Consider the following 25,339-nt stretch of genomic DNA (forward strand, 5'->3'; position numbering starts at 1 on the left):
CGTACACACGTACACACATACACACATACACACATACACACACACACACACACACACACACACACACACACACACACACACACACACACACACACACACACACACACACACACACACACACACACACACACACATCCTGCATGCTAAGAACAACAAACGTGTATTACGGTATTACGCAGCAGCAGGCAGCTCCGTGACAGCAGGCTTATACTGAGTGGGGGCTGGTCTTTGTCGTCATTACTGCTCATATTTAATCAATGAGTAGGCAGCGGCCACGGGAAAACTGGCTGCTTCTGGTTTCCAGGCATAAATACAAAGCGGTGCCGGTCTGAGGGAAAAACGGGCACAAAGGAAAGCGGAGCACTCTGAGGTTTTAAAGCTGAAGACCAAGAGAGCCAGGTAACCAGCTGCTCTACTAAAACCGCATAACAGAATTATTATTTAACAGCGGGGCGGTGGGTGATGGTCAGTGCAGGGCTTTACATGTTGAACAAAAAGAACAGGCTGTATACATGTATTCGTACATAACGCTGGAAATACAGTGAGAACAGCTTATTTCTACTGTAGTTGTCGGCGCTGTAAGCGACCGTAAATACGGTCAGATAGGCTACAATATACTAAATAATAATATCACACAGTTGTTTGTGTTGATAAGACAGGAAACGCTGCATGAAACTGTGTGACCACACCGATCACATTAAATGTTAGTTACACTGATGTATTGTAGTGTGTTCTTAGTCTGCTCTGGCTGGAATAAGGTAGATTTGTGTTTTTCGCTTTATTTGTCCGCATTAAAATGTGTTTCGGTTTTGCTGCGTCTCCATCACATGTTGTCTTTCGCAGACAATTAATCAGAGTAACTCAGTGAAGTTGTTCGCTTTGTTTCAAACTGCTGCCACTTTTTTTTTGCCACATCACAGTTACGTGGCAGTAAAGGATTTTCCCATCCAGATGAGTTGTCCAGCCACGCACTATATAGGATGACATCAAACACTTGACCTTCTTCTTCGTCTTCAGTCAGATTTTTCTTATCTGTTAAAAGTTCTCATTTCATTATTTGCATTTTTTTGTAGCCTACCACTTTCAGATAAGCCACCTTTTATAAAGGGTTTATTTATTACGATTAATTGTGACTAATGGCTGTGTTACTGGTTAATAAATACATTTCTAATGTTTTTATAGGTCAGTTATAATCTACTATAAAAACATTAAGAAAGGTCAGGTTAGGTAAGAAAAAATCCTTTAGCTACTTTCTAATAACCATGCACTTAATAAGCCAAAAGGATTTACAATCCATCAGGTCTGCAGGTATAAATGTTAACATTTGATAATAAAAAATAGATTTTGGCTTAAGTAAGTGAGTGGTCAAACCTTCCAACCAGATTTTGTACAACCTGGCAACCCAAAGGTTGCCCTTATCACTGGCTCATAACGGATCTATAAAGCTATAAAGCTTTTCTGACTCTCAATAAATTAGTTACAATTTATAAACTCTTTATAACAGAGGGCTTCTTAGAGTGGTACCCACATTTTATTTCTCAAGGCTTTCAAGGATGTGTTTTTTATGACAGAAATATATATAGTTAGAACATTGTGGTGATACTTTTCCTGCCATCATTGTGTAATTGAATACATTGAGCCTGTTGTGTTTATGTTTAGGAATACTACAATAGTCTCAGGGCACTCTTTATCTGCACCAGGGGAACATCCAGTGTGGTGTGTAGCACAGCCGTGAGGTGTCTGTGTGAGTGTGATTAGTGTGTGTTAAATGTGTGTGTGTGTGTGTGTGTGTGTGTGTGTGTGTGTGTGTGTGTGTGTGTGTGTGTGTGTGTGTGTGTGTGTGTGTGTGTGTGTGTGTGGTGCTTCCACTCAATCATCCCAGCTTGGGAAAATCAGAGCTGAGAGAGAAGTGTGGAATGTCTGGCCTTTGGCACGAAGCCCTCAGACTACACTGCATTTTTTTTCTTTGATGTAGAGATGTGTAATTACCATGGTAATGCTCACATGGGACTAGAGTTGGGATGATCTGTCCGGGGTCTGGTCTGGTCCAGTGTAGGCCACCATTTGTCACTATGACACCTTCTGGCAAAATAAAAAGTAGTCTACATGAGCAACCTGTGCTGACGGCATTTTAGTTGGGGGCTAACGTTAGTAAAACTTTATTTAATGTAGAATAACCAATAGCTTAGCTTACTAAACTTTTCAAGTAGTGTTGCCTAACACTGGTAATAAGCAGTATGACAACGTGATTAACATAATGTTATGTTTGTTTATAAACGAACAAACTAGCGTAGCCGCTAGTGTCTGACAGCAATTTACCAGGCCCCCCAGAAAGTGTGCCGGGCTTAGAAGTAAATTGAAGATAGTGGCCAAACAGCGGAATTGCAACTTCCGGCCTCTTTATTTACTAAGCCGATTGCCCCTCTGGGGATAAATAAAGTTCTGCTTGACTTGACTTACTTGACTATACGGTCTATAGTGTCAAGTGTCAAGTGTGACACCTAGTGGCAAAAGTTTGGCTTAATATTCAAACTGTTTGCCTTTTTTTTCCACCGGCCCAAGTCTACATGGGACTGATAAAGACAATGCAGATGTGAGTCTGGACCCAGCTGCAATGTCCACAATTAAAGAGAGAGGAAAGCTGTAAAGATGAAAGAGGAAGTCAGACACACTCATTTAAGATATTACTGCCCAGGGCTTGCCTTGATTTTAAAAAGGCCACCGGCAGAAGCACTGTATTGTTGATTGTCATTTCTAGGTCAGTGGTAGCCCCCTCCCTCCTCACTTCACCACCACCATGAGCCGCCTATCCACCCAAGGCCAGCCCACACATTAATCTGTGTGCAGTGGTGTAAAGCGTGGCGAGGTGGCATGTGGCGAGTGTATTAACCAGCCGTGGAATAATTACAAGCAACCAGGGAGGGATGCACAATCTGTCAGAGGGGCCAGTGTGTGAAGTAATCAAAGGCTGTCTATGAATTCGATCTGTCATTTAAAATCAGTGTTGCTGCCTATGAATTTTTAGAATCAGGTGAATTTTTCACTGAAATGTGCTTTGTTTTAAAGGTCAAGCCCAACAATAACAGATTCATTCTGAGTGATCACTGACTCATTAAAGCTATAATAGAGAGTTTTCTCATGTAAGTATGATAAGATGTTACAGTTTAAATGTTTCCTGTATTAAAGTAAAGTGACACAATCATAGACCGTATAAAAGAAGTGGATGTAGCCACTGTGATGTCATCCAGTGGCTACTTAACTTTCATGAACTGAAATCACAGTGAAAGGGTGAAAGTTCTTAGACGAAAATACGGACAATGCCCAACATCTTTTACTCTAAATGGGACCAGCATTTACTAAATGAACATCATGCAGCATTGAAGAAGACCTAAAACTAGCTACCTAACTAACTACATCTTTTTGCAAACAGTGGAGTCGCCCCTTGCTGGCCATTAGAAAGAAGGCAGGTTTGAGGCACTTCCAATTGGCTTCACTCTTTAGATCCGTAGGCAACGTACACTTCTTTAATACAGTCTGTCTATAAACAAAATGTATAAGTAAAAGCCTAAAACTGCTTGGTCGTCCCGTTTCTGGAAATAGGTTTGGGATTTTTTGCACAACCTCACCTACTCCCAAGGTGTATAGAGAAGGGATATACTGTAGTGAAAAGGTCAAAACAGCAGTAACACTATGTAAAGAACCCATTGCAAACACATTACAATGGGTTTAAATGATGACCCTTGCTGCAGGAATTTTGACCAAAACTATTAAGATATTGCCCATGTCTGTAACTGTGCCTGCATGTTTGTTGAAGTGTCTCTTTACTAAAATGTCACGATCAGACAAGATGATTAGCCATTTATCCAAATATACGCTCAAAATACAAGTGCACTGTATGAAAGTAGACAGATGAGCAGGAAACTCAAGCTTACAGATCTTAATTTTCAGATATCAGATGCACATCTTTACATATGCAGGATTTCTGTCTTTTTCTGTCAAGGAAGTTGATGTGCCACTGATTCAAATAGTCCCAAATAGCTGCTAAAATGATTTATAAGGAAAAATGTGTGTCAAAAAGGGAAACCTCTGTGTAAAATGAACAGCTGCCTCGTGTGGGTAGCGCATATACAGTATTTCACATCCTATATATTTGCATTTTGTACCTTATTGTAATTACATGATGGTTTTCTCTATTACTCACAGGACATTTCCCAATTGGGACTTCACAAACATGACCTTTCATCATTGATTTGCTACAGGTTATAAAACCATACTAATAGATGTACAATCTGCTGCCAGTGTAAATATGTTAATATTATATGTAAGATATAATATTTGCATATATGTATACAAAACAACATGCAATAAACCTCAGATCGTATGCTCACAGTCCAGGTCGTGGACAGTGATTTGGAAACTATGATTCTGGGAATCCAACTGATGATTAACAATGTTGTTGAACTGTGTTTTTTAATATTTAGTATTCATGGCTAAGTTAAGATATGTTTTTAGAGAAAGAGACAGAACTGGAATTGAAACATGGCTTTATTTGGTGGATACAGTTCAGTGTAACTCAGAGGTTTAGCAGTATGTGTTGAGTACAACAAGTGCAGACTGAAGTATTTTAGGATTGTGCAATATGGATACATTAATCTATTATTATCTCTGCCAAAGAGGTAGTGTTTTCGGTTCGGTATGTTAGTTTGTCAGCAGGATTATGGAAAAAATGGTTTTCATGACACTTGGTGGAAGGGCGCAGCATGGGTCAAGAAAGAGGTCATATTTTGGAGCAAATTCAGATCATAATACACAAATAATTTTTCCCTTAACATTCTGAGGTAGGGCATGGCCTTGGCAGAGGTCTGCGCTCTCCAAGTGCCCTTCTAGTTACATATGTTTTTATGTTACGATGTACTGATAAAGTACATTTTCTGGATTAGATACCTGGCAAATCAAGAAACCAAATCATGTAGAAATCCAAAGCAATTCTGCTCATTTGATCGGCTACATCAGACAGATTTATATTGTTTTTCCAATATATATATTGTCATATTGCCACTTCTAATAGAAACACCTGTTCATTAAATCTGTGCCATGTCTTACCCACATTCCGGACGACAGTCATGAAGTCAGATTAGATAAGACCTGTGTGTTGACCCGTCCAGATTGGCAGGTTTAACTCACATCTGTGTTGGAAGTCAGATATCATTCAAGACTCTGGTAGACTTTGAAACAGGAAGTTATAGAGATTTACGGAAGTCCCAGTATATGTCCCTCTAGTTTGACTGGTTCCTACTTTAACTTATGTTACCCCCAGACATCTTTTCTTGCAGCTCTGGATTTTGGTTTCCTCTCTGACTCTCTTTGTCAGCTCTTGTGACTTCTCCAGCTGAGTTGTCAAGATTGACCACTTGCTTACGACACAGTTTACCAAAAGTCAAAGTTAAATCGAGGTTAAAAACAAGCGGAGATGGAAACTATCCTCTGTCAAAGTAATGTGTTGTTAGTGGCAATCAGAGGAAGATGAATGATTTGATATATGTATAATATTCAAATCCACTGAATCCTTTCTGCTGTGTGATCTCAACCTGTGGGAAACATAAGTGTGTATTTGGAACATAGTGCCATATGCACTGTCCTGTGTCCTGTGTTGCTGTGGTAACAAAGCGGGGAATGTGTGTATATTGTGTAACACCAGGATATCACCATCTTACTTCAGATGACTTGGTGTTGTTGCTGGAAAAACAGACCCATTTCATATTAAAGGCTCTTAGATAACAGTTATACCAGTGTACATCTTCCATGAAAAACGGATGCTTACTATTGTTAGTAAATTTCTCCACTGGCTTGGAAATTCTTCTGAATAGACTCCCATTGTGTTATTCTCACACACAGCTGTCCATGCATTCACAGCAAGCAGACTTGTGTACAGGAAAAACAAGGTTGCTTGTGTATTCTTCACTCTGAATGTTTGTGTCATTGAGCAATTTCAGTAACATTTGAGATGTGCAATAATAAATCATTTCTTATTTGTGTTTAGTCTGTTCTCTGACAGAAAAACAGGGTTGTGGAGCGCTTTGGTAGCAGATTGGTTACAGCGCATGCAGCTGTAAATGTGGGTCATATAAGGAAGAATTCCAATAAGCAAATATATGGTAAATATCGCCATTCATTTTGTGAACTCTAATAAAAATATTTTTCAAGATTAGTAATGCTGTTTACGCCAAATTCCTACCCTACCTATGTTATGTGGAAAAAAACTAAACAGCCTCTCCTCTCTACCAGCGGTGAATACACTAATTATTATGCAATGACGTCATCCGACCTTGACGATGACGTCTGCGATCTTCATTCTTTCTAAATTTCAATCAAAATTTTGATGTCAGGAATATGATTTATTTTATTGACAGTTTGGGGAAATGTCCAGCCCCCTGGGCACTAAGCTTTCTGAAAATGTATTAGATAGCCTATTATTGTAGTTGAACAAAAAATCCAAGGTTCTTAAAATACTGCTTACGTTTGTTCAAATTGACAACAACATCAGGGCATGCAAAAATCATCTGTGTGTCTGAAAAAAAAACTTTAGACCCCAGAGGGTTAAGAATCACATGGGGTGTAGTTATAATTATCATTATTGTACCTTGGCATAGTTAAATAAAAAAATAAATAAAAAAAAAAACCTGCAGCCGCTGTGGAGTTTATATTGTTTATACATGGTGATGTTTATTTTTAGTAAATTCTAAAAGAAGTTTCAGGCTATTTAATGTATGTAGCCAAGGTATCCATAGCTCTTTTTAATTATCATCAGTCATTTTTCTTTTATGTCTGAATCTCTTTTTTTGTCATTTTTAGTGAGGAAGGTGGTTGTATGTTTAAACTTAATAAACAGTTGTATGTGCAGGCTGAAAAGTGTTCCTATAAAAATGGAATTTATTTTCAACTTGTTTATAAGTTGACATTTAATGCAATTCTTTTGTTGCCTAAAGATGTTTTTTTTTTATTTTAAAAGTAGAATCTCATCATAACCCCTCCCCTTTTAAATGTAACGCAGTAACGTTTACTCAGTACATTATAACTGACCTACTTTTTAAATTTTTACACAAGTACTTTTAAGTAAAATGTATTTACTGTAACAGTACTTTTACTTGAGTACAATATTCTAGTACTCTTTCCACCTCTGCCAGGGTAATCATTTGTTTGGACAATGTATTGTCTTTTGTTTACAAGATATGGATATGATAATAAGTTGTTTGCAAATGGTGGATCTGATATCTTGTTCACACATTATCACATTCACACAGAATAATATATTATGCCTAGAAATTATAGGAGTGCAGGAGGTAACATGAGCCACCCAACCAGCAGCGTGTGCATTTATGAGTTACTTCAAAGTATGTTATGTTACTTTATAATTTTTTCAAGGTATGTAATGTGTCATTTGTAGAACATATCAACTCAAAAATATGTTGAGTTAGATTCCTTACGCTCAATATTCTTCTGTATGAGCGCCTGTCGCCTGCTCACTTTGTGTCATAATGGGGCCATTTCTAACATGGGTCCTTCTCTTTATTTTGCCAACAGACTCCATCGAAGAGGATCTTGGACGGCATGCAAAGTTGTGAAATTTCCTCAGACAGCACTGATGATCCTCTTAGTAGCGACCTACGCACTCATCGGCAGCCTCGAATAGTAGTGATTGGTGCTGGCTTGGCCGGCCTTGCTGCAACTAAGATCCTACTGAAAAACGGCTTCACGGATGTCACTGTCCTAGAGGCGTCAGACCACATCGGCGGGAGAGTTCACAGTGTTCAGCTTGGTAAGAGGACGCGTTTACCTGCTGTTACCTCAAACTTTGTGTTACACTTATGAATAACACCTACACAATGTAACGGTGCTTTGTGCAACACACTTATTCTGTACGATACCTCTGCCTTTTCATTTTTCAAAACATACAGCAATTTCATGGGTTTAATAGACTTTCCTCTTTAGCTATGAGCATTATTTTAGCTCAGATGTCCAAAAATTCATCAAGAAAGTACGAATGAAAAAGCACAATAAAGACAAACAGCAACATCAGGGGAACTTTAAGTAATAGCTCGACAAATAGAAAAATGATGCTCAATAGCTTTTTTGCAGAGGATAAAACTCCAGGAAGTTACTGTTTACTAATTGATAACTCCCTGTTGAGCCACAACATGTCAATTACAGTTTGTTTTTTGTATTCAAATAACAAGATATAATGTGTTAATATTCAGTGAGGTTTAGAGTTGCTGAAGGGCAGATTTTGTTATCTTTTGACAGAGCCAGACTATGCTAAGTTGCTAACTCACTCCTGGCTGTAGCTGCATATTTAGCGTACAGGCGTGAGAGTGGTCAAACTATTTCTTTAAGGCCATCAATATGTGGGTTTATAGTAATTATTTCCCATAGTTTCTTAGTAACAATGTAAGTGTTTTTACATAGCACTGTAATGCAGAGAAGTGAAATGTTCAGAAGTTGGGTAGCTCAACGGATATTGTTTTTGTGTTTCCCTGTGTGCACAAGACAAATTGCACACTTGAGAACAAGTATTTCTTCCAAGCATCTATTTCACATTTTTCTCAACTAGATTCACACAAAGCACTATTTGACTCTTGATACAAGAACAAAGAATCTTCTGATACAAGCTGAAGGAACAGTATTTTCTAATCTGGTTCTTTCATATTTAAAATTAACTTTGATTAGCAAGTACTGTTCATATTAACTTAGAATACTGTCCAATTAGCCAGCCAGACATTCATGCTTAGTTTCCCTAAATAAACAGAATTAATGCACTTGGACGCATGTCTAGTTCCAAGGTAAATAATGGTAATAAAAATAATAAAGATGCCTGACAAATTCTTTCAACTGGCAAGAACAAACCAGGAGGGACAGCATCTGCCGTGGCGCTGATACTGTATGCACATAAAAGAGGTCACATGTAAAACATACATACAAACTTGTATGTCAGGCACACGGATAATTGAGGATAATTGTGTCTGTTATTTAAATGCCTGTTTATGTGCTTATGTAATCATTGAATAATTTAGCCATAACTGGCTTTGCATTGGCCCAGTTTTTATTATATAAATAAATATAAAAAATATGCCATCAGCAAAGTATTAAATTAATGGTATTCAAGTGGGCTTAGTGCAGAAGGTTAATTGAGTTGACCTCCTTTTTTAACTGTCCAATTATCTAACACTCAAGTGTGATTGTGCCTTAACAAAGCAGACTGCGGCAATGCAGAGTTCAAAGAGATCCTTTTTTTTTTTTTAAACTCACACTGATCTGTGTTTCTTTTCTTCTTTTTTCATAGGAAAAGCAACTTTGGAGCTTGGAGCCACCTGGATCCATGGTGCCAATGGGAACCCAGTGTACCACCTGGCAGAGGACAACGGGCTGCTGGAGCACACCACAGACGGAGAGAGGAGCGTGGGGCGCATCAGCCTGTACACCAAGAATGGTGTGGCTCACTACCAGACCAACGTCGGGAAGAGGATCCCCAAGGACCTGGTGGAGGAGTTCAGTGACCTGTACAACGAGGTGAGGGGACACATGCACACAGAGACACACGTGAATGGATGCATGCATGGACAAAAGCACAGAGATACTGCCTCACATCAAAATATGTTTATGTAAGTTCAATTATTTCACATAGTAACCAGTAGTAACCTCCTAAAAAACGGATGCTATGCAGCCCAAATATTGTTGAAGCTTTATTCTCATCTTAAGTTACCACTGATATAAAATGTAAATATGTTGGGCTGAATTGGGGGAAATGTGTATGAAATAATACACAAAGATATCTAGAATATTTCCACTTGATAGAAAGGTGCATAAAAACATGGAGACCTGAGTTTAAAAATTTTCCTTCGTACATTAAACCTCCTACAGTTTCCATACAGGCTGAAAATGTAGAATATATAAGAGGTAGTCAGACAGTGCACATTAAGATGATTTTAACAAACTTGAAGCTAAGGGGAAATAAAAGCCACTGCTAACATTCATCATAACATTATTAAATAGATATTCAGCCATCTTGAGCTGAACCAGTAAAGCATGCTGACTTTAATAAGGAATGGCCATTTTCGTTGGTCCAGTTTTCTGCTCTGTGCTCTCTGGCAGCCCGTTAGAGAATGATTATTATAGTTTAAGTAGGTCACGTCTGGAAAAGCAGTTACAGAGAGAAAGTGTGGAACATGATCTTAGGTCCAAAATGACCCACCCATGCTGTGTCCTTGTGATAAATCTTCTTCATGAAAGTTCACACCCCAAACCCTAACACCTTTACAAACAGTTTCAACATCCTAAAGACTAGATTGGTTCTTGCCTTGTCTACATTAATTAGCCCTGTTTAGTCATCTTGTCTACCTTGCTCCAGTTTTCTTTCAGCCATTTAAAATCTTCATCATGCTTTATGTGTATGTTGTCTATAGACTGTAAAGCTCTTTGAAACAAATTCGCTACTTTGGGGTATATTAATAAAGTTGACTTGACTAGAATTATAAAGCTTCCAAGCTGTTGCCATTTCCAGGGTGTGTTTTTCCAATGGCTGCTGTAATGAAAAGAAGAAGAAAAACGAGACCATGCTTCAGGGAAACCTCAACTTTATCACTCGTTGTGATGTCATTCGGCCATGGCTGACATGTTATGAGTGATCAGGACACACGGTTGTCTGCTATTGCCTCTAGCGCACTGCAGCTGTTATACATTCTCCCTACTTGATAGCTTACTTTCTTTTTCTATAAATCTGTTTTAATATTTTTTTCCCCCGATTAATCATTTGGTCTATAAAAACATCAGAATGATAACAAAAACACCTGTCAAAATTTCCCCAAAGCCCAAGTTGACAAATTCAGATTGTTTCTTTAATTTATTTATTCAATGTTTATTTTGTTTAGGGACACATATATAGCATAAACCAATGCCACACACCACAGCATTTATAGTCTAAGCTCATTTTTAATACCTGTCCCTAGACAATCCGGGAGAATTCAAAACACAAACTCAACAATAGGTGCGTGAATTAAAAACACAAGATTCAGAACTCAACAAGAAAATACAGACAAAACAATACAAGACACAAACCAATATAATAAAGCGCTGACCAACAGCCCAAAAATACTTGTAGCCACGACTGCATTTCTTTTTAAAGTGCTTTGTGCCGCCTGTGGGGTTTCTCCATCATGCTGCAGTGCACCATTTGAAACAATCAAGTGCTGACCCAATCTGCCCTGAACTGAACTAAACTGGTGGGGTTTATTCTTCCCTCTGCTTCCTTGACATTCTTCCTCATTCTTCTTCCTCCTGATTACTGTCCATCTCACCCCCCTTTAGGTGTACGAGCTGACTCAGGAGTTTTTCCAGAATGGGAAGCCAGTTTGTGCTGAGAGCCAGAACAGCGTCGGCGTCTTTACACGAGACGTGGTGCGCAAGAAGATCATGTTGGATCCTGATGATTCCGAGAGCACCAAGAAGCTCAAACTGTCAATGCTTCAACAGTACCTCAAGGTGTGTGTGTGTGTGTGTGTGTGTGTGTGTGTGTGTGTGTGTGTGTGTGTGTGTGTGTGTGTGTGTGTTGTGTGTGTGTGTGTGTGTGTGTGTGTGTGTGTGTGTGTGTGTGTGTAGTTGATATATAAACCTACAAATCCCTTGGAATGAGAAAGCAGATATTGTTCTAACCTGTATGCCTGCTGGCTGGCACTAATATGCCAAGAGTTAATTAGACTTTATTATTTTATTAATTACAAACATTGGGTTTCCAATTACATAGCAATTATGAGCTTTTGTTTATTATTTACTTCCTCCTAACCTATAATCCATGTAGATATCCAATGACAATAAATCAGTCTCAGGGTTTGTAATTTGAAGCAGAGCTGTTCATTTTCCTACTACACAGTTGAGACCTGTGGTTTACTCACATCTTTTCTCTTTTACAGCTCTCAGAGCAAATAATGATGACCATTTTCTTTATTAACCATTTAGTTAGAAAATAGTAAAAAATGTCTGACACAAATTCCCAGATCCCACGGTGATGCGACTTGTTTTTTTTTAAACACAACCCAAAAGGAAAACATTTAATTTTCAATTATATAAAACAGTGAAAAGCAGAAGAAGATGCCACCAGCTACTGTTTGACATGTTTGCTTGATAAACAACTTATGATATTAAGTAATATAAACCTACCTACCAGCCTATTAGCTTAGCACAAAAACTTAAAACCGGGGGAAACAGCTAGCCTGGCTCTGTCCGACGGCAACAAATATGTGCCTACCAGCCTCACTGGAAAAACAACAATTCTGTTTTAAGGTGGTTTATGTGTTGGACTATTGCTTGGCCGGGAGCGGGTATTTTCTGGAGTCTCTGCTGGTTTTATGCCAACTGCTCAGAGCCAGAAAGCGAAAAAGCTCCTAAAATGTCAAAGCATTGCTTTTAATCATCTAATCTATGATGAACATTGATATAAATTAATTACTTTTCCTTTGATTTGCTAATGAATTAATCATCATGTCGTCTTGGCACTAAATGATAGAACTCACCCCAATGCGTAAAGTGAAAATAAAAGTAATTGTTAGAGGGAATCAACATTGAAGGTTATGTTTTATTTAGTTTTTTTTTTCTGACGGAGGTCATAAAAAACATGTAAGAGCTAAAACTGCCCCCCCCCCCTCGTGATTGTTGTCCGCATGAGACCACCCACCTTAATTGAAGCTTTGTCTTGCTGGAATTTTATATCAACAGCCATTTCATTAATATATTCATGCAAGTGCTACATTAGTGCTATATTCATTTGAGTGCTCCTGCCCACACACAAATAATCAGTAAACCGATCATGTTGTGAACTGTAGCAGAGAACCTACGGTGGCACATTAGCCATCTGCTAACTGCTACCATGCTAGCTCACAATTTAATGAGGCAGAAGCAGTAAAATATTTTTGCTTTTAAATAACACGGCACCAGTATGTGTCCTCTGAATAAAACATTTTTAAAGCAGTGAAATCATGCTGATTTGTTCAGAGCTGTAGCAGTAGAGATGAGTTGTTGACATACCTACAGTATGAATTCAATGGGTGTTACTGATTGATGTTGATTCAAAATGCCAAGAGTGCGTTTGCAAAAGTGATCAAAATGTTGTCTTTGGGTGTAACAGCTAATTTCAGGTTTGTGGTTCAGGTAATTAGGCAGCAGGTAATGTGGTGGAAATATAATTAAATGTTTAATATAAGAGGTGATCTGCCCTGAGCAGCAGCAAGATAGCCCCCCCCCCCGGCTTTGATGGAGAGGTAAAGGGGTGCTTTCACATTTGTGATGATTGGTATTGAAATGACAGCTGACAGCAACAGAGAGAACCGATTTTAGCGCAACAGCCTTGAATGTTCCGCACGCTTAACAGCCACATGAATGTACTAAAGGCAGAAAGAGAATCATATTCAAACAGAGGCAGCGGCAGTATGATAGGACAACGATGTAGGTGTGTCGCTGTGCTATTGGATAGATGAGATCAGCTGATGTGACCAGCTGATGAGAACAGCTGATGTCATGATTGACAGCCCCTGGCAATGAGAGCATGGAAATAATGTGTGAGAGGAGTGAATGGCAGGATACATGAGAAACACAACTACAGGCCTAAGCATGCACAAGGATAGTCTTCCTGACTGAACTTATGCTATAGCTTCATTTCTCCTGTTTCAGGTGGAGAGTTGTGAAAGCAGCTCTCCCAGTATGGATGAGGTGTCTCTGAGTGAGTTCGGCGAGTGGACAGAGATCCCCGGTGCACATTATGTCATTCCTGAAGGTTTCATGAAGGTTGTGGAGCTCCTGGCCCAGGACATCCCCTCTCGCACCGTCAGCCTTAGCAAACCAGTCCGCTGCATCCACTGGAACTACTCAGCCCAGCATCAGGAGGTGATCGCCAAGAGCAGCGACACACACCAGGACAACAATCACAACGAAAACAACCACGGCTGCCAACCTCGCCAAGACCCTCTCATCCTGGGTCATCCCATTTATGTGGAGTGCGAGGACGAGGAGTGGATCGCGGCTGACCATGTGATCGTAACAGCTTCTCTGGGCGTCCTGAAGCAGAACCACGAGGCCATGTTCTCCCCCTCTCTGCCTGAGGACAAAGTGCTCGCTGTCGAGAAGCTGGGCATCAGCACCACCAATAAGATATTCTTAGAGTTTGAGGAGCCCTTCTGGAGCCCGGAGTGCAACAGCATCCAGTTTGTGTGGGAGGATGAGGCTCAGCTAGAACAGCTGGCCTACCCTGAGGAGCTGTGGTACAAGAAGATCTGCAGCTTTGATGTCCTCTACCCGCCCGAGCGCTACGGCTACATGCTGAGCGGCTGGATCTGCGGGCAAGAGGCGCTGTACATGGAGCGCTGCGATGACGAAACAGTGGCAGAGACCTGCACTGAGCTGCTGAGGCGCTTCACAGGTCAGCACGCCCATACACAAGGAAACAGAGCTGTGTATTTTGGGCACATGTTACCCATCATACAGCTTTTTTTGTGTGTTTTCTAGGTTGATATCCACACAGGAATAATTCCTTTGTGTCTCATTTATTCCCACTGTAACGGTTTTATTCAATCATTATCTAACCAAAGACGATCTCAAAAATATTCTTTATAAAAGATTCTTTTATAAGTCTGACTTCTGTAGATTTGTATGACATAAAACAGAGAGAGAGATCAACTTCCGTCTTCAAACTCTCACAAAGAATCAATAATCTTAAACTAACACAATAGCATTGGAAGGCTGAGGCTGAGCTCAGTGACTCATACAAACAGTGCCTTGGTTGGGTCATTGCATTACATATAAAAGGAAGTGACATAAGCTTCAGCTGTGACGTAAGTAGCTTTTTCCATGACAAAAGGATGACAGATAATACAGCTGAATGAGTGTCTGTTTTTGTGTCCAGTGAGCAGTGGCTAACTTGTCCGGTGTCACCACCACAAAAGCACTGAGCAGAAGGATTGGTCATATGTTAGATAAGATGAAGAAACACAAACACACACACAAATGTGTCACACATGGGTGCTTTTTCTCTGAGGCTTATCCAATGTTGCTGCTACCCGTTACTTAAAACCACATTTTTGTGCAACAGAGGCTTTTTCCTGCTTCAAGGTGCTTCGTTGCATGACTACAGGTTGACTCATTGTTTAGCAATAGATGAGGAATGTGCCGATACTGTGGGAAGGACTCGTTTTTTTTCCGCGGTAGAGGCAACCTCTTTGGTAAAGGGATTGCCTCAGAAATAGGTCACCGTGTGAGTGCAGAAACATCATTTCATGATGAGGTCAGTGGACTTCCTATAGATTGCAGACTGTAAATCACACAGACAAACTGCACGCACGCTCGCACACAAACACCACGCACACCATGCATTCCTCATTAAGGTCATGGTGGTTTAATCCCCTCAGCTGTTGATTTAATTACATATAGACTCGCTGATGCCTTTCTGCTCACAGAGGGTCACGATTTGATTAGAGTTGGCAGATTGGACGTCCCTGTAAAAGGCCTTAACTCAAAGCCGCCACATTCTTAGTGAGAACTGGTTTGATTCTGTAATGCAGTGGATTTTGTCGACACCAGACTGTCCATGACCGTCATTAAGTTTCTGCCGCTACTATCTGTACTGACTCCCTCTCTGTCCATCTGTCCACAGGGAACCCCAACATTCCTAAGCCCTGGCGTGTCCTGCGCTCCTCGTGGGGCAGTAACCCTTTCATCCGAGGCTCCTACTCCTTCACCAGGGTGGGATCCAGCGGTGGTGACTGTGAGAGGCTGGCCATGCCGCTGCCTTATGCCAACAGCACCAAGGCTCCGGTAAGACCACCATCAAACAACAAAGGGGGTGGACAAAATTACCTGCATTATTGCATTATTAATTTAATGCAATTCAGTAGCCCTGAAAATAACTACCCTTGTAAATGTTTTAATGTTAGGTTGTGTCAGAAAGGTGTCAGACTCACATTAATGGTGATAGTGGTTAGTGTTGCTACGGCATTATTTTGTTGCACGTTTCTGTTATTTTGTCCACCACACTGTATGGTGTATAGTGCAATTAATAATTCAAATTAAGATGAAAAGGGTAAATTTGTATCTTGCTTTGGGGAACAGTCTCTGAAATAAATTATGAAACTGAAAGTCAGACACTGAAAATATTGTGTAATGCCAAATTTTAAAGGTCTGTAATTTCCTAATAATTTAATAAGGTTTTCTGTAAAGAACTACACAATGTGTTACTAATTTAAGGGAAAATTAAGGCAAATTTCTGAGACGTTATTTGAGTTTAGCTAGTTGTGATGAGATTCTAACTAGTTGTTGATTCTCAGAGGAATTTTCATTCCAATGCTCCATTTAAACCCAATTAAATATTGATTCAGTGTATATTCATTGCACTCTGGATGTTGAAGAAAATTTTAGCAGTTAAGTACCTTTACAGCAGTATCTTCACTGTTGTTTACACTCACTGCACGCACTCTGAAAGCATCTGGCTAATGCGGCCGTGTCATCACTGCGATGTCACATCGCAGCACATGCAGAGCAAATACAGTTGGTGTCAGGGGGGTAATGAAGGCTGTTTCCTGGCCAGCAGTCTACATCATGAAACCTGATGTGTTCTGGCTGAAGGGGAGAAGGGCGGGGATTTTGCGCTCACTTGACACTGTTGAAGGAATGGCATGACCTCTCCACTGCAGTCCTTAAACCCTGTCAAACTAAAATCTAAAGGCCTCAGGAAAGTTACCACAGCCTCCTACATGTAGAGCGATAACAAGGGAATCAGTGATGAAAATGAAAAATCGTGTTGCTCGAGCAGACAAAAATATGTCAGGATGAATGACACAGACAGCTCTTGTTCTGAATTTGGTTTTCTTCTCTCAAATCTTTAAACCTTTGCTTCCCTCCTCCTTCCTCAGCCTCTACAGGTCCTGTTTGCTGGAGAAGCCACCCACAGAAAATACTATTCCACTACTCATGGTGCTTTGCTGTCAGGACAGAGAGAGGCCACTCGTCTAATAGAGATGTACCAGGACTTGCACAGAGCTGAAACCACAAAGCCTAATATGTAAAATAAAATGAACCTCTGACTAGTGAAAAAAGAAATACAAAACTGTTGAGTTTTAAGCTTTTTATCTTGATGATTAAGTTACACTTAAAAGTATAACTCGGGCATTATTACATTAATACGTTTGTTTTTATTGTACTGTAGATTCGAATCATGCTACATTTTTATTTGAGATTTACTGTTCAAAAGTTGCCAATGGTGCTGTCATTTCTTGTCTTTATCATTCTGTCATGTTTTTTAATCATTAATTTAATGTTTATAACAACAGCATCTGTAATTTAAATTGTTTTTGTAAGTGCCTTCTGTATGTACTTATTTCAAAAATAATGAAAATGCTAAATAAAAATTTAGAAAGTTTTAACAAAATAAAAGTTCTATCATCATCTAACAAGACCAGTTAAGTCTTCTTAATTCATTCAAATATTAAACACACTAGTGTTAGCCATCAGATATCTCCTCTTCATCCACTTCTGTCCTGAATATTTTCCAGAAAAGTACAACCTCAGGCAAGAGCTGTTTCCATACAATCACCCTTTTTAACGCATGAGAGCAAGGCAGAAAGTGAGTGCACATGGAAAGAAAAGCTGCAATGCTATAATGTATATAATAATATAATGTATAATGCCAAAGTGACAGATGGTGTTAGAAATAAACTCAACCCAGTCCTCACACAGTGTTGATCCTCTTCTTCAGTGGCAAACACCATCAGAGGCTAAAAAGATGGGGGAAGTTTTAATTAGCAACAGAAAACTGGGACCTTAGTTTTGAAATCCTGTATTTCCTCCCTACTTATTTTCAAGTAGCATGACAAACCGCTCCACGTCCATGGAGCCTTTGATCATGGGAGATGTCAGAGCCGAGACGGGGAATCTCAACCCCCCCCTCACCAACACCAATTCCTTTGAGGATCTACCTCCTTCACCGTCCCCCATACCCCATCCATGTCACCGTTCCCCACTCACCATTTCCCCCCTTTTCTCCTTCCTCCTGTTGAAGTTCACTGACCAGATAAATGAGCTGGTTACTGCTGGAACCAAACTAATCCCTGCCCTACTACCATTTTTCCCTGCGTCCCCCTGCCACAGTTTCAACACAAAGGTAAAAAACATTCTCTGTCTTCTCAGCCTGATAAGGTTGTTTGCAGGGGCGTAGCATAAAATTTGGCCCTGTAGGAAGGCATTCTCTATGGGCCCCTCTCCGCATCCACAGCTATTCATTCTAGCATCTTTATGGGCGCTCGTGTAATCAGTCTCCCCGTGGTAAACAGTTGTATGACATCCCCAGGACAGAGGGAACTGTTCTTGATAACATGTTCTGACTCAGCATGTGACGGAGCCCACACAACAAGGGGCACACTCTGGACTTGATTATCTCCAGTGGTCTGAACATTTCCAAGGTTATGGTGACTGACTGATGTTGCTTTCTGTGATTATTTCTGTGTTTTCTTTGACAGCACTAACTCCGTGTACAGAGGTAATCAGAAAACGGTATATCACTTAAAAAAAAACAGGGAAACATTTATTCAGCTTTTCTCCTCCACCCCCACCCTCCCTGGGGTCTCAGTCAATGAGCTTGTACATTATTTCAATTCTAAAATTACAAATGTTATTGATTCCATTGCTCCCACTAAGGTAAAAGCTGTCTCTGGTAAAAATATTTCCATGGAGAAATATCACACTGATAAGAACAGAATGTCAAAAAGCTGAACAAAGGTGGTGAAAAACAAATCACCAGGTTCATTTTGACATCTATAAAGAGATACTTTGCATTTATAATTTGGAACTGAGAAATGCAGGATGGCCCTTCTTCTTTGACATTATCGCCAAAAACAATAATAATTCATGTGCCTTGTTTGCTACTGTCGACAGGCTTACAAACCCTCCTGTGTCAATTGCATCTGAACTTCTATCCACCATGGCATGCAATAAATTTGCCTCCTTTTTCACTGAAAATAAATCTGAAATTTAGACAAGTAGTCAGTGCCGCCATATCAGGTACAGGATATGTGTTGTCCCTGTGAAACCAATTTAAATACCATACACAATTTTATGCGATCAACTATAAAAACCTGGAGGACATCTGAAATCCTCCTCCTGTTGCTTTATAGCCTGACAGGCTTTTTCAAAAAAAGTTGTTATTGTTTCTTCTACAGATTCTAAACACTTCTCTCCCAGCTCTGAAAACTGACGTCATCAAGCCACTAAAATAACAATCTAGACACGTCACTAATGAGCTTGTCACCTTCCATTTTTAAAGGTCCCATGGCATGAACATTTCACTTTATGAGGTTTTTTAACATTAATATGCATTCCCCCAGCCTGCCTATGGTCCCCCAGTAGCTAGAAATGGAAATAGGTGTAAACCGAGCCCTGGGTATCCTGCTCTGCCTTTGAGAAAATGAAAGCTCAGATGGGCCGATCTGGAATCTTGCTCCTTATGACCTCATAAGGAGCAAGATTCCAGATCGGCCCATCTGAGCTTTCATTTTTTTCAGTTACCTGCCCTTTCTCTGCTTTTCCTGCCCAGAGAATTTGGCCCACCCATGAGAGAGAGACATCATGGCTTTCAAATGAGCAAAGTGGCAGTTTATCAAGGCCACACCCACACCCTCCACCTTGCCCCCACCCTCTCCTCCTCAATAGCTACAGACACAGAAATGGCACATACTAAGGAAAGCTCATTGTGGGACTGGCTCTAGTGGCTGTAATTCTGCACCAAGGCTGAATTTCAGGAAAGAGACTTCAGATACAGTATTAGGGGTCCACTAAGGTCTATATAAAAGCATCCAAAGAGCACCATATCATGGGACCTTTAAGTAAAATCATTGATCATCAAGTTTTTCAACAGCTTAACAGCTTCTTGTCATTAAAGCAACTGTTTTGGTGTCTTTCAGTCAGAGTTTCGACCACACCACAGTACTGAGACGGCTCTTGTTAAGGTATTCAATGACATCCACTTAGTGGCAAAATTTCAGTCTCCACAACATAGTACTAGACCGATTGGAAAACTGGGTTGGACTTTCTGGGTCAGTTCTAAACTGGTTTAAATCCTACTTAAAAAATAGAGACTATTTTGTGTCTATAGGTAATTACACATAAGCAGACAAATATGACATACAGAGTTCCCCAAGGCTTTAATCTGTTTAACATGTACATGCTTCCACCGGCTGAGATTATGGAAAACAACATACAAAGCCAGAAATCTTGGTGTAGTGATGGACTCAGACCTGAATTTTAGAAGGTCACATTAATACAATTACAAAGTCAGCCTACTTACATCTTAAGAATATATCAAGGGTTAAAGGACTTATGTCTCAGCAGGATTTGGAAAAGTTTTTATCTTATAACAGCGTCTTTATAGGTCTCCATAAAAAAATCAATTAGACAGCTGCATTTGATTCAGAACGCTGCTGCTTGAGTCCTCACTAAGACCAAGAAAGTGGATCACATCACTCCAGTTTTTTACACTGGTTTCCTTTCTCTCAAATAATTGATTTCAAGATGTTGTTTTATATAAAGCCCTGAATGGGTTAGGGCAAAAATACATTTCTGATCTGTTGCTACATTATGAACCATCCAGACAGGTCTGCTTTCTATCCCCAGAGTCAGAACTAAACATTAAGAAGCACCGGTGAGTTTTTAAAGGAAGACGCCAACTTTATTGGGAATTTAGCTTATTTACGTAACCCCCAGAGTTACGTCGATACATACCCTTCTCATCTCCATGCGTGCTGTAAAGCTGTCTGACGTCTCCAGCGGCATCAGCCCATCACAGAACAGGCTGGTGAATGGTTCCAGTAATCCTACTGCTCTGAATAACTGACAAAATAATGCCAACATGTTGTAATTTAAATATTGTGATTTGTATAGTCACAGCGTGTACAAAAAACAACGTAACATGAGACACAGCCATCTTCTAACCGTAAACAAACCGGGAACTATATTCTCAGGCGGAATAATATAGTACTTGGGCGGAGTGATATGCTCGCAGGAAGCCTGTCTGAGAATATAGTTCCCGGTTTGTTTACAGATAGAAGATGGCTGTGTCTCATGTTACGTTGTTTTTTGTACACGCTGTGACTCTACAAATCACAACATGTAAACAGGAACATGTTGGCGTTATTTTGTCACTTTTGTCACAATTCGGAGCAGTAGGCTAGTTGGAACCAGTTACCTGCATGATCTGTGCTGGGCTAAGCTAATGCTGGAGCCGTCAGACAGCGTTACAGCACGCACGGAGATGAGAAGGGTATGTATCGACTTGTCTTACTCTGGGGGTTACGGTGAATAAGCTAAATTCACAATAAGTCGGCGTGTTCCCTTAAGGGCCACATATATGAAACAAACTCCCAGAAAATTGCATGTCTGCTGCAACTCTGTGCTTTTAAATCAAGGCTAAAGACTTTTCTTTGTGACGCTGCCTTCTTTTTTAACACTTCAACTTTTATTCTCGTATTTTATAATCGAAATTATCTGTCTTATTCTATTTTAGCTTTTTTATTTTCTATTTTCTTTAATGAATTATTTTAATTGTTTTTAATTGCTCTTTTCTATGTAAAGCATTTTGGATTGCCTTGTTGCTGAAATGTGCTGTACAAAATAAAGTTGCTGTACCAATAATTTAAGAAATGAGAAAACGTGCCCTCATGGGAAACAGCTGAAGTTTATTCTAATTACCAAATTATTCAAAACCAGCAAGTGCCAAGGACACAGAATTGATACATTTTGTGGATGTCGACTTGTTGCCAACTACAGTTTAAATATCAAGGATCATCAGATGGAAACTTGGTGGATGAAAAGGAACAGAACGCCCCAAGTTCCAGTGAGAATGACATGCATCCAAAATTGAACATGCTATTTTTTTGTGTTGGAGCCAACACAATTAAAGACAACCAGTGCTATGAAACAGACTCTTCAATTTTGTGTTTACGTTTGTAGTTCTCTCTCTCTCTTTTTTTTTTTTTTTTTTTTTTTTTTTTTTTTTTTTTTTTTTTTTTTTTTTTTTTTTTTTTCTTTTTTTTTCTCTCTCTCTCTCTCTCTCTCTCTCTCTCTCTCTCTCTCTCTCTCTCTCTCTGCGAATTGCGCCGTAATATTTAGGGCAACTTCATGTGCAGCCACATTACAGCTATCAGTCAAACAAAAAGGTGTCTGTACTCAGGACTCTAATCACTTTCCGTGTCAGAAATCTTCACTATACATTGACTCAGAGTATGGAGTGTGTTCACAGTAGAAAGTTCACAAAATGAAGTATTCTCAAACCACACAGTGCACATACTAAATAACATTGGTTTATGAGTAGGCTGTCGATGTACAGCTGGAAAACAAAAGTCTTAAATCATATGAAAAAATTTTTGCACTCTATTTGGGAAGTTTAATTGGCAGTTTGATTGACGTCCAACACACATTGTATCATTTCCTGTCGATGTCAAAGTATGTAGAAGTACATATTATACTGTGTAGAATTAGTATGGCTCACCTTTTCATTAGGCTCAGTAACCTCATGTTATTCTCTGCACAGAGGGCTAATCAGCCACAAGTGAAAACACCTGTTTGGGTTTGCAGGGCCTTTAAGAAAGTGTGTGTGACAGCTGCTACTCTTTATTCATCTTAACGAGCTTGGAGAATCAGTATGGACCTTTTTCACAGCAGACATTTTGACTTGTCATAGTAGGAAAAGCACAGCTGAAATTGATAAGCTTAAAAGGAACACGCCGACTTATTGGGACTTTAGCTTATTCTCCGTATCCCCCAGAGTTAGACAAGTCCATACCCTTCTCATCTCCATGCGTGCTGTATCTCTGTCTGACGCTCCCAGCTGAAGAAAGAGCTTTAGCACAGATCCTGCAGGTATTGGTTCCAACATTGCTCGATGCGATTGCGGGATAGCTGCTAAGTCACTTCCTATTTACATGTTGTGATTTGTATAGTCACAGGGTGTACAAATAACAAGGTCACATGAGACACAGCCGTCTTCTAACCATATATAAACTGGGAACTATATTCTCAGAAAGGCAAAGCACTGCTACTTCTGCTACTTGGGCGGAGTGATATGCATGCAGCACCTGAGAAGCACTGGATAGAGAGTAGAAATGCTTCGCTTTTCTGAGAATATAGTTCCTTTATATACGGTTAGAAGATGGCTGTGTCTCATGTGACCTTGTTATTTGTACACGCTGTGACTATACAAATCACAACATGTAAATAGGAACATTTTGGCGTTATTTTGTCACTTATTCAGAGCAGTAGGCTAGTTGGAACCAATGACCTCCAGGATCTGTGCTAGGCTAAGCTACCGGGGGAGACGTCGGAAAGAGCTACAACGCGCATGGAGATGAGAAGGGTATGTACGGACTTATCTAACTCTGGGGGTTACGGTGAATAAGCTAAAGTCCCAATAAGTTGGTGTGTTCCTTTAACGATGGCTCAATTCCATCAAGTGTCCCAGTAAGCTATTTCATGCACAATGTCAGGGCCTCTCCTAAGTGGAATGCAGCCATCATTAATGGTTTTGAATACACCTGTGCTTTTCCTACTATGACACGTCAACATGTCTGCCGTGAAAAAGGTCTATTCCGCTTTATCAGTAGAGTTCTGATGAAATGATTATAAAGCAATTCATCAAAACAGTATAAACTGGACAATAAAACAAGTGGGCCCTTAAATATATCAGATAAGATAAGTAGGGATTTCTAAATACATAAATATATGAATGTAAAATAGATTCATTAATACATATAGACAATAAAGTTATCTAAAATTGCTAAGTCCACACTTGCATAGGCTACCATGACTTGGATGACTAAGAATCTTCCCAGACAGACAATATTAAAAGAAATAGTCAAATTTACAAATACATTTATCAATATAGTTATATAATATAGTTATAATATATAGTTATCAAAACAGAAGGCTTCCCCCTTTTTACTTTTCCATTGACCGAGTCTGTTATGCTTTTGGTGCTCTTTGGAGCCTTGTTGTGGCCAAAACTTTGGTAATCCACTGTAAGATGTAACATGAGCTTCATCTGCTTATGACACCTCAAGGGCACAGACTCAGGAGAGCCAGCCAACACTTTAACCTCATAGCCAATCAAACCTCATGTTACATTGCCACAACAACGCTTCACAGATTTTCTCCCATGAGCTCTGTTTAAAGACATGAACACAGCGTGCCTCATTGGACAGAGTTAACAATCAATAACTTTATTTATCACTGTGTGCAATTTAGGGAATGCTCTTTTGGTGAAATTAACTTGAGACAGACTCATAGTGCTGATATATAAAGTTGTTATGGGTAACATAAGCATACGACTGCAGACACAGATTAACATTAGCAACCATGTTGGGTCATGTTTCCTTATAAATATAAGTCCAACATTTACTCTTCTTTTACTTCTGTGTTTGTCAACACAATATCTGCGTTTGTATTTTTTAGGTATTTTCATTGTAGTGGCATTATATGTATAACTTTTACTATATATTTTTATACTATACCTGCATTGCCTACTATGTTCATATCGCTGCTTATACAGTGTATTTATACAGAGTACTATGGGAAACTGCTCTTCAGATCTCTGCAGGGTAAATCGAGACAGCTAGCTAGACTACCTGTCCAATCTGAGTTTTCTGTTGCACGACTAAAACAACTTTTGAATGTATACACGTTCCACCAAACCAAGGTCCTTCCCGAGGCTATTTTGCAGAGGCACTGTCATCGAGTCCGGCGCTTAGTGCCACCCAAGATGGGAATGTGAAAAGTGCAGCGCTTGTCCCTCCCTCATTACCACCACTGAGGTGCCCTTGAGCAAGGCCCTTAACCCCAACTGCTCCAGTGGAGCTGCGTGTGATCAGGGTGTTCCTGCAAAAGAGAGGCTTCCTCTCAGTGAACCTTCCCTGAATAAATTAAGGTAAAAAAATAATAAGTAAACAGGATAGTGTCGCTAATTAAAGTAAAATTCCAGATAATCATTTATTGACATTTATATATATCCAGGCTCATACTATTTGTGCTGAGTATGCTTTTTAAGTATGTGTGCTTTATTTTCTTTCTTCTTTTCTTTTTCAGCAATGAATAACCTGCAGTTAAAACTGCTGAGAAGACGCAATATACCTTTTTAAACAGCAGATGGTTTATCAAAGCAGGAAATGAAAACGACCTACTGGAGCACCTGATGGTACCAAGCCATCGTTAAATTTGCTTCACCTGCTTTTCCCGCTGCTTTTCCCGCTGTGTGTTGTGTGTGTGTGTG

General features: G+C 39.7%; 1 protein-coding gene across 2 annotated transcripts; it reads left to right on the plus strand.

The window, feature by feature from the left end:
• The first annotated feature begins 243 nt into the window (after window positions 1-243).
• Window positions 244-17,485, plus strand: smox (spermine oxidase). Of its 2 annotated transcripts, XM_039803920.1 has the most exons (8): window positions 258-399; window positions 6,041-6,155; window positions 7,582-7,816; window positions 9,338-9,564; window positions 11,359-11,532; window positions 13,714-14,458; window positions 15,689-15,849; window positions 16,944-17,485. In XM_039803920.1, exons 2-8 carry the CDS (start codon window positions 6,153-6,155, stop codon window positions 17,094-17,096), a joined length of 1,698 nt encoding a protein of 565 aa, XP_039659854.1. In that variant the 5' UTR covers window positions 258-399; window positions 6,041-6,152; the 3' UTR covers window positions 17,097-17,485. The 2 variants fall into 2 exon arrangements, with proteins under 2 accessions (XP_039659864.1, XP_039659854.1); XM_039803930.1 differs by lacking the exon at window positions 6,041-6,155 and having other exon boundaries at window positions 244-399.
• Window positions 17,486-25,339: the final 7,854 nt, after the last annotated feature.

Source organism: Perca fluviatilis, chromosome 1 (genome assembly GCF_010015445.1).
Source record: "Perca fluviatilis chromosome 1, GENO_Pfluv_1.0, whole genome shotgun sequence".
NCBI lineage: Eukaryota > Metazoa > Chordata > Actinopteri > Perciformes > Percidae > Perca > Perca fluviatilis.

Coding starts and splice junctions, on each gene's coding strand:
- smox (XM_039803920.1), top strand. Junction 14,459..15,688: donor GCTGCTGAGGCGCTTCACAG/GTCAGCACGCCC, acceptor ATCTGTCCACAG/GGAACCCCAACATTCCTAAG. Junction 15,850..16,943: donor CCAACAGCACCAAGGCTCCG/GTAAGACCACCA, acceptor CTCCTTCCTCAG/CCTCTACAGGTCCTGTTTGC.